At 35.9% G+C, this 18,181-nt stretch overlaps 1 protein-coding gene across 1 annotated transcript in view; it reads left to right on the forward strand.

Annotated features, from left to right (window-relative positions):
• Positions 1–18,181, forward strand: part of CNTN5 (contactin 5) — a 1,016,845-nt gene that overhangs the window by 733,599 nt on the left and 265,065 nt on the right. Inside the window, exon 9 of the mRNA XM_074372920.1 lies at positions 13,771–13,873. Within this exon, the coding sequence (XP_074229021.1) occupies positions 13,771–13,873 (103 nt within the window). The remainder of the gene's footprint in view (positions 1–13,770; positions 13,874–18,181) is intronic.

The following is an 18,181-nucleotide window of genomic DNA, read 5'->3' on the forward strand; positions in this document are numbered from 1 at the left end:
AATTTTTAGTTTTAATTTATCTCTACAAATTTAGAAATCTTATGAAAAGGCAACAAAATTCTTTCACAAATCCAATTACCAGCAATATAAAAAAATACAGTTAGCAGTAAAAATCAAGCCCTTACGGATCAGAATTGCATCTGTCATTAAATTGCTTACTTCTCCAAACCTTGATTTTACTAAATCTACTAAAGCCTGTGGAACAAGCAGATATATCAAGCTAGGATAAAGTGATTTGTAACTTTATTTATTTTTTTTAAAGCGATTTCCAAACACTTTAATCATTAGAAAGTCAAAATTTGTGTAGCTAGTGTGTTTGTAGTGAACACTTAGCTATAGGTACAGTCCTGCTTCTGGTTCTTTTCCTTTCTTTTTTTTTTTTTTTTTTTTGTATATATATATATATATATTTTTTGTATATATATGTATTTTCTTCTTTAATTGAAATGTAGTCAGTTTACAATGTTGTGTCAGTTTCTGGTGCACAGCATAATGCTTCAGTCATACATGAACATACATATATTCGTTTTCATATTCTTTTTCACCATAAGTTACTATAAGACATTGAATATAGTTCCTTGTGCTGTGCAGTATGAACTTGCTTCTCTATTTTATATATATTAGTACCTGTAAATCTTGAACTCTCAATTTTTCCCTTCCCAGCCCCTACCCCCTCTCCTTGTAACCATAAGTTTGTTTTCTATGTCTGTAAGTCTGTTTCTGTTTTGTAAATAAGTTCATTGATAAAAGAATTCAGCAAGGTAAGAGTATACAAGATTAATATACAGAAATCAGTGGCATTTCTGTACAGTTTCAATGAAATATCAGAAAAGGAAAGCAAAGAAACAATCTGTTTTAAAATTGCATCGAAAAAAATAAAATATTTAGGAATAAATCTGACCAAAGAAGTGGTTCTCTTCTGAAAGCACTTCTTCCTGCCCAAACAGAACTAGAACAGTTTGCAAAGGAGTCCCCATTTCCCCTGAGACTCCTCCTCTGACTCACTCCCTTCTTTTCCAAAGGTAGAAAAGGTGTATCTTTTACAGCCTATTGAATACCAGTTTCTAGTTGCTGTTACTTTTTAATGTAAATAGTTATAGTCAATAATTATGCTTATTGGTGGTCACATTATTTTGGTCCTCTATCTTGGCTTAATACTGGATAACATGTTTAACACAAAAGGATAACAATGTTAATGTTGTTTGACTGTTGTGTGTTATTGAGTCAAGTAGATTATTTTGTGATAAGAAAGGTGTGAAAACTCAAAAAATTGTGATTTTTTTCATCATCATTAACAGGCTTAAGATAGAATCTCCTTTCATCAATGCTAAAGACCTAAGATAAATGTCTTTAGCAAACAAAGAATAAACAGAACTACAACATAGTAATGCTTTAATCCATTTTTAAATATTATCTTTTTTGTCATATACACATATATACATTGATATAGAATCAAAAACAAGTAAACTCAATTTTTCTTCCTAAATGATACTGAAATCTGAAATTACCTGTGAGGATTTGGGGGAAATTCTGGAAGCTCTATGATATTTTTCCAGTCCTGATAAATGACAAATTCTGGAAAGAATTTGAAGATTAGTTGTCATTCTATGCCTGTATGGATAGTTGGTGCTCAAAAACCAACCCAGATCACTCAGCTTGTAGGAGACAAGGACTATCCATGTACATGGACCATGGTCCAAACCTCTTGTATGACCCCAAACTAAGCGTAAGACACAGCTGTAGCCACCAACAAATTATCTGTCTCATTCCAGAGAAATAAGACCTGCAAACACGAAATATTAAATGAACTATGACTAAGTAAAGTTGGAAGTGCAAATAGTTTATTTATTTTAAGTATCTTTATATAATCTTGAATGCTTTAAGAATTTTTAGGTTGGATCCATCATTCTGGTTTACTGTGGTAATAGAAGGTATTCTTGAGGAAAAGAAATTTAATCCAGTCTTGTTAATGCAGAATATTTGCATGTTTATATGGGTTAATATCCTAGTGTAGCAAATGGATTAATGTGTTGTTTCTGAGGCACTCTAACCAGAACAGTGGACTTAATGGTCACATGGTAACTAAGATTGAACATTTAGCTTTGGCCCAGATTTCTAGGGCTTCACATGCCAAAATAAGGACTTTGAGTTTTACCAATAAAGCAGTGGGAAATTACTGATTTTTTTAAGAAAGGAAAATAAATGATGATAATGCTATTTTACAAAGATAAAACTGTGGTCATTGTGTTGTGGGAGGATGGGTTCTTGCCTTGTGCAGGAAAGAATTCAAGAGCAAGGCATAGTAAATAGAAAGCAAGTTTATGTAGAGAGATACATACTTCACAAGAGTGGGGTCTGTCTCACTCAAAGGGAAAATGGAAAAAGGCTTATGAGATACACACTCCACAGGCAGAATGTGGGCCATCTCGGAAAGGTGAGAGGGAGAGAAGCCGAGAGCTGTAGGGTGTTTAGTTTAAAGTAAAAGGAGATACACGCTCCATAGACAGTGCAGGCCATCTCAGAAGGCAACTGAGAGAGTGACCACGAGGTGCGGAGCTCTTAGGTCTTGTGGGTTTGGTAATTCCATATGCTAATGAGTAGGAGGATTATTCTAACTACTTTGGGAAAGGGGCAAGGATTTCCAGGAAACACCCCACCACCACCACCTACTTTTTGACCTTTTATGGTCAGCCTAGGAACTGTCATGGCGCCTGCAGGTGTGCCTGAGGTTCAAGGTCTACTGGAAGTCTAGTCTTCCACCATCTTGGTTCTAACCAGTTTGTCCTGTCCTCAATTGCTGTGTTATTCCTTCACTGATTGTGCCCTGTCCCCTTTCCTCCCACTTCAGTTATACAGAATAGATTGGATGGAGAAGACTGCACAGTCCAGGGCCAAGAATGATAGTGATCAAGGTCAAGGTAGTGAAGGTTTGAATAAAATTATGTCTGTGGGAAGAAGCAGAAAGAGATGTGTACAAGAAATACTAGAAAGAATGTTATGAAACTCCTTGGATTGCTCTGAAACACTCAAACTTCAAGTGAAAAGTAAATAAAATGTTTATCAGAAACAATCCAAGATAGTAGCTCAGAACTTTAATAGGAAAATGAAATCAAATATTTAATAAGAGAAACTTAAGGACCATGGAATCCATGCTGACCTAAAGAGTGACATGTAACCAGATAGAAATTAATCAATTTATGTCCAAACACTGCAGGTAACACTGTTTCGTCATTGCTAGAAACCACAATGCAGTGAGGATATAGAGAAGTAGACAAGGTATGCATGAAAATAATGGCTTACATTGTGTACTGTGAAAACAAAGAATAGAGTGAAATTAATTCTTCTAAAGATGGGGAGTTTAAATTTGAGTGTGATTTTGAAAGCTGAATGGTAGTTTATTAATAGAGGGAAAGGTTAAAAGAATTATAGAGAGGGTCAAAATCATGTGGTCATAAAGTAGCATGGTTAGTTTGGGAAGTGGAGAAAGGCACTGTTTGGCTGCAGTGTGAGATTTGTGAGGGAAGGAGACACTAAATATAAGACTATCAGAGAGATAAGGTCTAGATTATGAAAGGCTTTGAATGTGGTGCTATGAGGTTCCGACTTTATTTTTAAAGCATTATTGGGTAAACAGAGTCTTTTCAACAGAGAATTGGCATAAAAAGTTTTTGTTGTTATTTTTGTTGTTTGTTGTTCTTTTGTGATTTAGTTGCTTGCTTGCTTTTAGGACAATAACTCTAGTAGTAGGAAAGACAGACTAACAGATTCAAATGTTGATGTGCGGTCTTGAATGGCTTTTTTAGAGAAAAGAATGGATCGACAGTGCCACAGCTCTACTCTTCTATTGACTGATGAAAGTCAAATGACTATGACAGAGGAGAACCCAGATTTCTTTTCCACAAACAGAAAGAGTGAGGACTCAAAACAGCTATATCAAAAGATGAGTTTGCTTATAATTACCTGAGAGTTCAAAGAACCAGTTACAAAGACCTCAGAAAGAAAGATAGACTAAAAGAGAATTAGGAGTAGGATTGGGCTACATAAGAGAGTTCAGATTTAATGATGATGGTTTTGACCAGTAAGATAATTGGAATAGCTGTACACAAATAACTGTAATGTAAGACAGAACATAATGAGTCTCATAAGAAATAAAATGCCACAGGAATCCAGAAGTAGCGGACAAGATTTCTTGCTGAAGGAATCACAGAAATTTTCTGGGTTTGGTCAATGACCGAAAAGGGGGCTGTTTTCCCCTCCTCTTCCTCATTCTCTTCTTCTTCTATTGATGAGATACAATTTGAAATGAAGCTTATTGATAAACTCAGTTTTAGTGTGCCTGGGATGATATGAATGTATTTTTAGATAAGGATCAACAGCATTTTAGATAAGGACCAACAGTGTGAAGGCTTAACATCAGTTAGGGATGAATTATACTTTGAAAACAGCAAGCATTTCTGTTACATAAAATATTGGATGCATGGGGAAAAGAGTGAGAGTAAAGTTGTAAAGATAATTTAGGACTAGAACATCATGAGCATCAGGGTAGTCTGTGAATGGAAAACTACGAAACGTAGACATAAATAAAGAGAAAGGATTCACGACATGCTTTTCAGCAGCTGCAGTCAACTCTGTTGCAGTAATCTCTCCTCCTCCTAGCTCAGTCTTCCTCATCTACAGAAGGTGTTATATTCTGTCTTGGTGACATCTGTATTTACATCAGCGTCCTTTTCGGTGTCCTGACCCCTTGGTGTCTTGACCTGCTTGCTTCCCATGAACTTGTACTCCATCCCATCTTAGCCTCTCAGTACAAAGGTAAATAGCCTGAATTTTGCCATCACCAATCATTCTGCCTTCATCAAAATCTCATTATGAAGTAAACAGCTCTCTGCCCACAACCTCCTTTCTGTCCAAATGATTCTGTTTCGCACTTTCTACTCAAGCACTTCTTCAACCCCTCAGGCTTTCCAGTCCTTTGATTAATCCACTGTCTCACTGTCATCACGTCCTCATGGCCTCCAGTGCCTTCCCTCTCTAGTTCAGATTACAGTCACCTATTATAAACATTCTTCTCTGTAAACTCCTAACTCTGTATCTCCCTGATCTATCATATTCTACTCACTTGGCCGATGTCTAATCCCAAACTCACATTTTGTTCCATTGACTTTGTGGTTCTATCTATGCAGCAGATTGTGGGTATAAAAATACAGAGATAACTTTGAGCACAGGTTTTGCTTTAAATTTATGATGTTATGCATTTTTCCAGTAGTAAATATAACATGTATTACCTGTGTCTGTATCCATTTAGGCTACCTTACCTCTTCTTATGATTGATGAACTGTTCCTGGCAGTTCTGTGCCCTGGATCCCATGCCCTCTTAACCTAATGCAAGGAGATCCCTTCTTCAGTTATCCCCTCTCTCTCATAAGCATCACTTGTGTCGTCCATACTGAATCATTCTCAGCAGTAAACATATTGGAGTATTTACTGTCTTAAAAGCAACGCTTTCTTGATTCAACACCCCGTCCGGTTTTCTTTGCTCAACTTTATAGCAAGACTTCTTCCAAGATCTGTACAAACTCTATCTCAAATATCTCTTCTATTTTCCCTTGTATCTAGTCCTATGAGGCTTTAATGACCGCCACTCATTTCACCAAGGATTTTCACGATTGCCAAAGCCAATGAGCTGAATGAAAGGGAATCCAAATTAAAGCAGTGACAATCAGAATGGACAGAAAGGGATGGATGGGAAAGAAGTCATAAAACCCAATTAACAGAACGTGGCAATTGATTGATTATGGAGAAGTTGAGATGTTTTATTGGCTCACAAAATATTTTTTGATCTAATATCATATTGCAATAATTTGAAACTAAATATAGATTTTGTAATTCAAGATTTGAACATTACATTCAAGTTTCCTCAAAATCAAGAAAAAATGGAAGCATTGAAATACTTAAAAATAAAATATTCTCAGCTTTGATGTCATCAGTCACACATCTTCCACATAGTTGACGACAAGTAGATTAATTAGTTCAGTTATCAGATTTGTTTTAGCCCTGACTTTGTATCAGGCAGGGTTTGAAGATACAAAAGGAACAAAACAGTGTAGTCCCAGCCCTGAGTTGGGTGGGGAGGGCCAAGGGGTAGAGAGTAAGGAAGGACTTTACTGAGAAAGTAATATTTAAGTAAACTTAGTTGTCTGCAAAATTGGAAGTGACTAAATGAATTCTGCTTTGCAAACAGCAGAAACTCTTCCTGGGGAGCAACATAGAATAATGAGGTTAAGTTGGCTTCAGAATGAATATAGTACTAAATTTGAACCCTTTACCTGACATTTAATAGCTCCGAGATATTGAGCAAGTTACTTTAATGTATTCAATACTCAGTTTTTTCTGATTTAAAATGAGATAATCGTATCTACCTTGTTGTGCTTGAAAGATTTAAATGCAATTTAGTTGCATGCACTTAACACAGCATCCGGCTTATAGCAGGCGTTCCGCCAATGTTTATTCTCTCTCTCTCTATCTAGAGTCTTTAACGCACATAAAGCCCTGTGATGAGGCTGTGATGATGGACATTCCTCCTTCTGGAAATATGTATCTTTTGAACCATATCATCCATAGAGTCTTTGAAATCAGTAAGCGTTTATGAAATAAAATATGTGGTGAATTGTTTACAGAGCAAATCAGAGCCTGGTATGTTTAGCATCTCCAACGTGAGTGCTGACAGAGGGAGCGCTGGCGCTCTCAGCAACACGACTGAAGTGAGAAAACAATCTGTGCAGATGAAAGCTTAAAAATAAACTTTTAACAATAGTTTAAAACAACCCTTTTGTCACATCTTTCTCCCAGAGTCATGCAGCTGATCAGCTGAGCCGGCAGAACTAATCCCCCCCAGGGTATTTTAAGTCCCTCGGCTTCTTGGTGATTACTGTATGAGTAGGTAGACAGCTATGGGTAGGAAACTTTCTGGAAGGGACAAGCTTTCTAAAGAGTATTAAAAATTTAGATATAAAAGGCAGCGTGGGTGAGCGTTCTAGGAAGTTGCAAGGAAGAGAAGTACACTCAAGTGAACTTAAATGGGAGACTTTGATTTTCAGGAAACATTCAATGATAAGAGAAAGGAGATAGTAGAGACCCAAGGTCTGGGTCTGTAATATGGCTTGACTCGGGAATGTGACTGGAAAGGAGCTGAATCCAGATAATTTTAGGAATCTTAGCAAGAGGAGTGTATGACAGTCTCCTTTCTCTCTTCCCCCTGGAAGTGATGCAGCTGTTAGACTCAGTGTTTCTACTCTCCATTGGCCTAGTTTTACCCTCCAGTTTGAGTGTGTCCCCCCTGCCTTCTAGATGGTGTGTGTGTAGAAACTGCTTCCTCCTAACTGAAGTTTGCCTTGTCTCCCCTTTGTCTTATTTTTATCTCACTGCACACTTTTAGTTTCTTGTAGAAAGGACTGGAGCTACAACAATTTAGGATTAATGTGTTTAATGCAGTGAGGAAAAGCCATCATACGTCTGAGGCATTTTACTTTCTTTTTTAAATGGTAGATTCTGGTAGAAATATTCAAATGAATTGTATAGAAATACAGTTTTTAATTAAATCACAATTGAAAAAAACCAACTCTAATTAAGATAGAAGATTTCCACAGAATTGTTTAGAGATCTTCAAAGCATTTAATTATTGGATTGAGCATTAATCTGCCATTTGGAACCATTGTATTTTTATTTTTAATTTTCTTTTGAGTCAGTGTAGTTCTTTACCCATTATTACTGGGTCTAGTTAAAGGAAGGTTGACTTTCAAAGAAGGGTCCTTGGCTGTAGAAATGAGGACCCTAGTTTATTCAATAGCTGATTTGTTATTTCACTTACAAAGGTCTTGGTAATATCTCATAAAAATCAAAGCACTGAAAATTAGCAGGTATCAAATTTTTCACTCTCTTTTTTAGTGTTCAAAAGACAAACACATAGACACACAGACACACAGACGCACTTCACAAAGTCATAGAAAACTTGAGCAAAAAAAAATTAACCATAAGTTTTTATAATGGATTTATCATAAAGCCATATATATATATATATATGTATGTATGTATTTGGCATGTAGGTATATTTACAGAGAAGTTTTTGTAGCTTTATTTGTGAGTAGAAATTCATAAAAATAAGAAAAATACTTTTTTGAAAAAGGAAAACCTTTTCAACATACTTCTTGTTCAAAGTAACCAAATTTTTCAAGTTTTCTCTTTCTAGTCTATTATTTTAATGCTAGGGAGCTTACATGTTTTTTCAGAAAAATATGTATATAGTTGATTTCTTTAGACTTTACTTTTATAAGTTCTTTTCCAAGTTACTGATGCACAGAGAATGAGCTCTCAGATGGTGGTGGGAGAGATGGACAGACTTCCCTAAATCACTGTGGCACAGACAGCAGAGCAAAATGTCGTAAAATGTAGTAATCAGAGGAAATTAGTTACAGTGTGAGGGAACCTTTTAATCGATTTATTCTTGGTGGTTGGGAAGGGAAAAAAATCTATGCCTGATTTTTTTCTCTGATTCTATTTCTCTGATTTTCAGAACATATATAATAGTGAAGAAAGACATATTCTCCCAATAATAACCTCTCTGGTTCTTCTCAGTCTCCTTAGATAAATAGTGCTTGTACTGGGGCATGTATTTGAAGATAGCACAAGTCATTTATTTCCTTTTGTCAAAAGATCCTTCAATCCTTTTGTTTATATAACAATGAGTCACCTCCAGAAACTATGATTCAGGGTGATACACACTTTTTGAGGTGAGAAAACAATATGTTATCTATCTATCTAGGCTTGTGAAATTGTTACTGAGGGGCTCATCAGGGAATTGAAAAGAAGCCATCTGGACACTTTCTTAAGTGATTAAAATTTTCACAGGTTATAACTTTTAACTTATTTGAATACAGTAAGTAAAAACGATCTGTTTATGTGCAACATTTATTCCCTAACACACCAGTGGTAGACTTCTAAACCCACAATAACAGATAGAATTCTCATTATACCTGAGAAAACAGATCCACAGAGGTTCTGTCATTGCCTCAATGTTTCAGCAGAGCCAGAGATGGAGTTGGGATTTGCATCATTTATCTACGAATCACAGGTTGATATTTGATATGTCCTGAAGGCATGAGTATAGTTTTGTGACATAGCACAGTATCTGGTAGGCATAATGGGAACTATTTAGTCATTTCCTTCCTCTCCTCACTCATTTTTATCATCATTCTTATCATCGTCATCATCACCATCATCATTATTATTTCTCGTTACTACTTATTTGGGCTTTCATTTCTTTATCAGGAGACTTACGTAGCACAATAACTATATATTTATATTCAGATTCCTAAAGACAGTAAAAAAAAAATTACAAGTGAAACAACAATTGAAATTCAAGTACTATCAAGCAAAATAATGTAAGGAACTCTAATATCACAAATATTTCCGGTGAGATAAAAGAAAATCCCCAAGACATTTTACTGAGTAATTTCAACACATTTAAATTTACAAACCATATAATGTGAAAACTACAGTTTAGTTCATAGGGCCTTCATTTTGATGCATATCCTACGTGAATCTTCATTATGCTTGCCGTATTCAATTTACCAATAAGTAATAACTGATTATAATGAGTATGTATAATGTTAACTCCACGTGCTATATCTAAATAAAATCAGGTGCCTATTGATTGTTGAAGCTATTTTTCCAGCAGCATGTGCAAGTAAATTTATAAACCCACTGATGAAGCGTCTTAATAGATGAATAATAAAATATAACATTTGTAGATATTATTTATCATCTAGCTCCTATTTATATTTGAAATTTCTCTTTGACTGCTTCTTCATACTCAATGCAGCAAAATTGAATCTTCTGCTAAGATTCCAGACAGAATCTCAAGCCCCTGTGTTTGCTAACTGTCTCTTCCATATGAGTCACTAAACCTCCACCAGCACATCTTCAAATCCAGTCCCACTGTCACAATCCACTTAAGGCAGTTCCCTCATTTCTTCTCAGTTTTCCTAGTCAATAACCTCTCCTTTCTCTCAGCTTCCATAGTACTTTATCTGTGCTTTTCTAATTTCATTTATCCTCTTTTACTTGGATAGATACAGATATTAGAATTAATATTTTCTACTAAAAGGTTCAATGGTTTAAAATAGAACAAATGTCATATATTGATTTGTCTTGGCCCTACCCCACCACCACTCCTTCTTGTCCTTTGCCTAATCTGGAGAGTGCTAGACCCAGAATCCAGAAGAGCTATGGAGTAGAACCTGACATAGGGTCACCGCTGGTTACGCTGAGCCCGGCGAGGTATCACTCAGAACTGTCTCTGGCTGCAACTGAGAAACCAAACTTGAAATAACAAACAAATAGGAAATTCATTTCATTTAACTGAGAGAAGTTCAAGAAACTAAATCCCACGTGGAACCAACATTCTGCCTATACTTTTTTCATCTTTATCTGCATTGGCTTAATTCTATCTAAATTGGCTTAACTCTTTTCAATGGCAGATTATCTCCTTCCACTAGTGGAAGCACCAGTGGCTCTCAGATTTGCAGGCTCTTTTTTTTTTTTTCTTTTTTTGCCACAAGGGAGGAACTGAGACTTAGACTCCTGGTACCTAGTTCAAAAGTGCCAACCTCAGCTGCCCATCCATGAATCATACAACGTGTCTACGGCAATGAGGTAATCTAATTAGCCAAGTTGGGATCAGATGCCCATAACAAGTTAATAACCACAGCAGAACCTATAGGAAGATAGTGGGTACCATTCAACTCTCATGGTTAAGAAGATGGAAGAAGTTTTTCCCCCCAAAAGCACCGATTTGCAGATACTAACTACTATATATAAAATAGATAAACAAAAGTTTATACTGTATAACACAGGAAACTATAGTCAATATCTTGTAGCAACCTATAATGAAAAAGAATATGAAAACAAATTTATGTATGCATATGTATGACTAAACTATTATGCTGGACACCAGAAATTGACACAACATTGTAAACTGACTATATGTCAATGAAAAAAAAAATTTTAAAAGCACTGGGAAGATAGCTGCTATTGTTAGAAGACAAGAAACAGTTTTTGAGTAAAACTGGCAGATACTGAAGACAAAAATGTAAATGTTCTTATATGAACATAAGAAAATGACCAGCCAAACGTTTTTAACTCATTAGCTAAACCAAGTTTTTAAGGTTTATTGGACATGAATTCTTGACCCTAGATGTGAGTATTACTATGAGTGTCAGATGGAAATGTCATTTGAAGTATTTAACAACTGCTATCACTTAGATGCTGACTAATCAGAATTGATCTCTAGACAGTCAGAATAAAACCCAGTTTTGATGTGTGTACCAGTACATAAAAGTTAAATATAATTTGCTTTACTGTTAAGGCAAGCCATCCTAACAATCATCAGTGAGAAGTAACATGATAAATGTCAGACCAGGGTATGTCCTGCTTTGAATATCTTTAATGTACGTAAAGTCACCTAAAGAAACAATTCAAATATACAGTGTGTAGCCCCATTTTCAAAGATTACATATCACCGGTCTTGGAGTTGAACCCTGTACCCTGAAAGTTTAGTAAGTTATCCAGATAATGCGGAGATCATTGGCTCTGTGTTCTGCAATGCACTGGGAGAAACACTGCTCTAAGTCGCATTCCACTTAGGGAAAAGCACCCTAGCTCTTTGTAAGTAATTGAAATAAATAAGAAAATCAACAGCCATGAACACTTAGGAGAGGAGAGTAACGTGCTCTCAGCTGCAAGACTTCTGTTTATTAGGATTTAGAGTAATTTGAGGTCATCTTCTACTGGCATGTAATCCCAAAGTAGGGCAGTCAACTAAGCCAGAAGGTTCAGGTGTGCGGAAGGAGATGAAGACACAATGCAGTGTCTCTTGAACATACTTAGCTTAATATCAGGAGCTATCAAAAAATAAAGGAGCTGCCTTGACTGAAGAGATAAGCCTATTTTGATCTCTAACTATGTGTCTTACAGGACTGTTTCCCTTTCCTTTCATCATCAAACTCTACTTTACAAAAGAAATTATAAGCATAACTGCATGTGACTTGAGATGTTAAAAATTACAAATGAAATAAACCAGATTTCCATGGCAAACCATTAATGATTGATGTACTACATGTGATATGCCTGGACTCTAATACTCTGTGATTGAAGTTCCTCAAAAGAGTGATGTCAAGGAATTGCTAATTATCAGAGAAATGCAAATCAAAACTACAGTGAGGTATAACCTCACATCAGTAAAAGAATGGCCATCATTCAAAAGTCCACAAATGGTAAATGCTGGAGAGGCTGTGAAAAAAAGAGAACCCTCCTACGCTGATGATAGGAATGCAGTTTGGTTCAACCATTATGGAAAACAGTATGGAGATGCCTCCAAAGACTTATCATATGATCCAGCAATCCCACTCCTGGGCATATATCCAGAGGGAAATTTAAGTCAAAAAAAATACATTCACCCCAATGTTCATAGCAATAGTATTTACAATAGCCAAGACAGGGAAATAACCAAATGCCCATTGACAGATGACTGGATAAAGAAGCTGTGGTATATTTATACAACTGAATACTACTCGGCCATAAAAAATAATAAAATAATGCCATTTGCAGCAACATGGATTGACCTGGAGATTGCCATTGTAAGTAAAGTAAGCCAGAAAGAGAAAAAAATACTGTATGATATCACTTATATGTAGAATCTTAAAAAAAAAAAAAAAGACAAATGAACATACTTACAAAAGAGAAACAGACTCAAAGACATAGAAAACAAACTTATGGTTACCAGTGGGGGAAGGGGGGGAAGGGATAAATTGGGAGTTAGAGATTTGCAGATACTAACTAATATACATAAAATAGATAAACAACAAGTTTATACTGTATAGCACAGGGAACTATATTCAATATCTTACAGTAACCTATAATAGAAAAGAATATGAGTATGAAATTATGTATATATATGTATGACTGAAGCATTGTGCCGTACACCAGAAATTGACACAACATTGTAAACTGACTAGACTTCAAAAAAATAAATGAAGGAAGGAATAGATAAATAAATTACTATTCTCACAATCCCCTCAAATGCACACAGTACGTTTGATATACCTCATTCAGGGCATCATCGCCTCCTATTTTAGATTACAATTATTTTCATATAATTGGAAGCTCTTCTCCCATCCTTGAGTAAATGTTTCTTTTTTGAAGAATATGTTTGTTGAGTGCTTGAGAGAACTGTCCATGGCTGGTATATCTTTGTCACTCCCACAATGCCTGGCAAAATGCTTGCATATTATAGATATTCAATACATATATGTTGACTTAATAAATAAGTATTCGTTTATCTGACAATGACAAAGAAAGTTCTAAGACCTCTAGCTATTTAAAAAAATCAACGCAATTATTTACCATGGGACAGACAGGTTCATAGTTATTTCTCTCCTCTGGAATGTAATCGGTAGCTAAACTACCAGTGTTGATTAACTTTCAGTAATTATTATTTTCAGTGGTATTGAACATCCATGCAATCCAATCCTTAAGGGAAGATCAGGATTTCATCCTAATGATTGAGTCCAAGTGTATGTCTTACTTCAATGCATCAGAAATTTAGCAGTCATCAAATAAACATTAATAACACAGTGCTTTTCAATGTAACAACTCCAGGATGGAAAGAAATAGTGACGGTCATTTTATGTTTAAAGACTATTTTCTATTTCCCAGGTGTGATGGGAGAATATGAGCCGAAAATTGAGGTCCATTTTCCTCTCACGGTTACAGCTGCTAAGGGAGCAACTGTTAAGATGGAGTGCTTTGCACTTGGCAAGTAAGTACATATTCTTCTATAATTAGACACAATTGTTTATGAAGATGTGGTGTTTTATTTTTGGATCACTTATTTTACTAGGATTTATTTTCCTTGAATGAAACCTTGAGGCTTCTTGGTGGCTATTCATTTTTTAAAAGAAGGGCAAATGGGAATTGACAGAGTAATCAGTTATAACTATCTTTCTAGTCACGTCTATGAACAATAATGTATGTAGGTTTGCTATTTTGACATAAAGGAACAATTCCTTAAATAAAAAACAGCTTTACATCTCTTAGCTTACTTGTCTTAAAATTTCAATATCACTTAAAAATTTTATTCAGCAATGATGTAAATAAAAAGAGAAAAAGGTGCTATTCTCTCCTAAATTCTGATAAGATATGAGAGTATAAAAATCATAAAGATAATAGTTATAGTGAGCCAATTGATAACTTCAGTATCTCTGATGATAATGATAACATGGTAACACCAGCTGTCAATATATACAACACGTAATCGTTCCCCAAATCAGAAAGATGATTTAGTTCACACGTGAGTGCCTACTATGCTTAATGATTCTATTTCTGAAGGTTTAAATCTCACGATATATAATCACTTGTCAATTATGTTTACAATATGAGTATTCGGCATAGAAACAAGAGTGAGATTTTGATTATATTTGATTAGAGTATTATGATTTATTTTCAACAGAGTGTTGTTTTCTTTTTTTAGGGTGATAAGACCTCAGAATCCTTTCTAGACTCTATAATTATAATTTGCATAAATGCATCTCTAACACAGTTACTAATCATTCAACTTCAGTCGTGAGCTCATCCCCCAGCATAACTATAAAGTACTTGGAGATAAAACATGTTCTATAAAGGTGTTTAAAGTAGGTTTAGCTTATGGGTCAAAAAATATTAGTAAGTATAAAAAAAATTCAGCTAGTAAGGAGGGGTTTAGGGCACAACAATGGTAAACACCATGCTTTCTACTGATATTAAGATTGCTTGAAATAACATATTGCAATTCTATTTAAATCTAAGTAGGAGCAGGATCATAATAGACTGAAAACAAAATAAACAGCTGTGTGGTCCATCAGAAGTGTTGGGTGGTCCAGCAAAAGGTGCCTATAAGTAGAAATATATTTCAGGAACTTAAAATTCATCCAGGAGTCATTTGGCAGATGTCTAAGGAAGATTTCTAAACCCAAACATATTAGCTAAGTGCTCAAGATTAAGTAATATCTTAAAAGTCATGGTTTTCACCATTTACTCATGTTGTGGTGTCACATATGCCTGAAAAGGTCCCAGGTAAACAGCTCAATTCTGATAAATACAAAAATAATTATTTTGCCTTGATGTCAAAGGTTTTAGTATATCCTATAGTTAAATAATTCTTAAATGTCAGAATTTGCACTAAAGCCACAAACAGAAGGAGGTCATCTTATAAAACAAATTAGAGAACTAGATTTATGGAGAAAAAAACAATACAGGATATTTCCCCAGGCAGGCTTATTTAATAAGTTTGATGTGTTTGCTTTTGGAAGTCTTGTAATATGCTTAGTAAATTGATCCCTAAAGTCTCTTTCATTTTAGGTAAGACCTAACTGCCAAATTAAGTTATTTTAATACTTTATTTTCTTCAATTTCTTCACTCCTTCTTTGCTACTCCCTCTCTGCCCCCCAATAAGTGAATTAATGAATGAATGAATGAATAAGTAAATAAAGTAAATAAGTAAATAAGTAAGTAAGTAAGTAAGTAAATAAATAAATAAGTAAATAAATAAATAAATAAAATAAGGCACAAAGCTGTCAAGAAGGTCTATGTTGCCCATTTAATACTTTTTTATGTGAAGTGTCACATTATGGGGGCAAAAAAAAACATGATATGAAAATATGTATCTCTACCTGAAGAGTAACCTTCCATCTGATGAAAGTAAAGATCAAAGAAATAACATCCTTACACGTGTCAATTCCTTTACAGCACATTATCATGTACAATAGATCATCACTGCATCCCAACATGATCACAGCAGCTTCACATTAATACCTGATCATCTGCTTCGATCCCACAGCTCACCTGAGCTGCTTCCCACTTTAACAAGTACACGATTCTCTGGTCGACCTTTGTTTGTCCAAGAACTTCAGTATCTGTATCAATCAGGACCTTGCCACTCAAGCTGATTTGTTCTGTCTGTCTGTCCACAGAGAGTGTGTTAACCACGTGGTCCTTGTAGAATATTATAACCAGATTCTGACACAGAGCATATCAAGCTCTTTTCTGTCTTATGGCCTTTGCACCTGGACCTCCATCGGGACCACCCTTCCTGCTCTTCCCATACTGGCTCCCACTTATCCTCTGGTCTCCACTTAAATATCACCTGCTGAAGAGGTCATCTGTCATACTTTGTCTAACTTTGTCACACCCATTACTCTCTATCTAAATACTTGTGTTTTCTTTTTTTCTTCATAACCCTTAATACATTTTAAATTACTTACATGAGTGTTTCTCTGCTTAAAAAAAAAATATTTCTATCAGTCAGGAATCCAGCCAGAAAGAGGACCCAACCCTCATGGCTCAGAAGAGTTTAGTAAAGGCACAAGCTGAAGATCTCTGAGCAGAGTTAAGAAAACCAAGAAAAGAAACTGAGGTGTTTGTAGACTAGTGACAGCAGAAAGTCATGCTCACCCTTCAGCTGAAATGAATAAGGGGGAGAAGATAGTGTCCCCAGAACCATGGGGAGCTGGAGATACGGTAATTGGCCAGGGGGCCACTCAACAGGAACCGCAGCCTTGAAGAGACACATTAAAAGAACACAGCTGAAGAAAGGGACAGGCAGTTCATATTCTGACCCCTTTAACCTTATGCCCTCTGACCTACTCTGGTGATTCTTATGGTTGAAGGCCACGAGAAGCCGGTTTGCTCGCCCAGAGCAGTTGGCAGTACAGAAAGCAAGGCAGAGAGTCTGGGGGAAGAGGAGGATGACAGGATAACCATCACGTCACCATCATTAGGTTTTAAGCCCCATGAGGTCAGGAGTCATGACTGCAGTCTTCACTCTTCATTTGTATATTCCTAGTGCCTCCCACAGTGCCAGGAGCATAAACAGCACTAAGGAATGAATTAACTCAGAAAATACTGTCCGCTTAATCCAATCAACTCTTTATTACTAACTTTTTTATGTTTAAAGGCTTTTGGCTAACTTGTTTCCTAAACAAATCCACCTACATCCACTCCACACCCCTATCTCTTGTCCTCCCATCTTTACCTATTTAGTCCAAATTCACTCTGTATTCTTGTCCTCACCTTTCCCTGTCTATTCTGTCTCACTCCATCAACCTCTGTCTCTCTTTCTCTCTCTCTTAGATCTACAATTTCTCCTTCTCTTTGGTTTTACTCTCAAAGCTGATTATTATGTCCAAGTCATATTTACTATTTATTGAAAACAATCCTCAAAAGGTCTCTTTGTCCACTGACTCTTAGTGTTTGACTGTCTGTTTGTTTCTTTTGAGAGGTTAAGTGAGGTCAATAGGAGAGATTTAATATATTTAAATACTGAGGCAAAGGACAGAGTGAGAAATACACATCACAGAGAAAGATACTTAATGCAATAATAGGTTGAAGGAAAATCAAGACCATAAGCACAAAATTTTGCTGTTTCCACCTTTGCCTCCTCCCAGTCTCACTGGGGCAGTTCAGATTTCCAACTAGAAATCACCATGTTTTATCATTTTATTCACTGAATCAAATGCCTTTCTAAATGCACTTCTTCTCTCAAGGAAAATGATTTATTCATTAATGCCAAGGAGCCATTAAACAAGAGGCGGACTTTGAGTAGCTCGTCTCGAAAATGAAAATTGGCTAAAGTATCTTGAAAGAACCTAGAACTGAATACAAGTCTTGAGATTTCGAGAATCAAACATGTGTCAGGAAGGGACCTAGCTTCTAGGAATTTTCAGAGTCCCTGTTCTCATAGAGATGCCATTCCACCTCCATGAACTTAACTGGATCCAGCAGCACATGCCCTGACCCAGGTGCCCTCCCACGGTCAGTCTGTAGCTCTGGAGAGATTACTGAGAGGAAACAACAGTAAGAGCAGAGTCTCTTCCTCCTGGATTTTCTGTGACATGATCTCATGAAACTTCGATAGGCCAAAGTGGGAAACGTATTTGACTGTTGAAGACTTCTTCTTTCAAAGCATGTCAGAATGCTGTTCCACTGATCACAACTTTATTTTTACTCCTCTTGAAAAGTACATTTACCTCCATATAACTTGTCCCTAAGAATTTTCAGTTCTTGTAACTTAGAGGATGTAAATTAACGCAG

The sequence above is a fragment of the Camelus bactrianus genome, chromosome 10 (genome assembly GCF_048773025.1).
Source record: "Camelus bactrianus isolate YW-2024 breed Bactrian camel chromosome 10, ASM4877302v1, whole genome shotgun sequence".
Lineage (NCBI taxonomy): Eukaryota > Metazoa > Chordata > Mammalia > Artiodactyla > Camelidae > Camelus > Camelus bactrianus.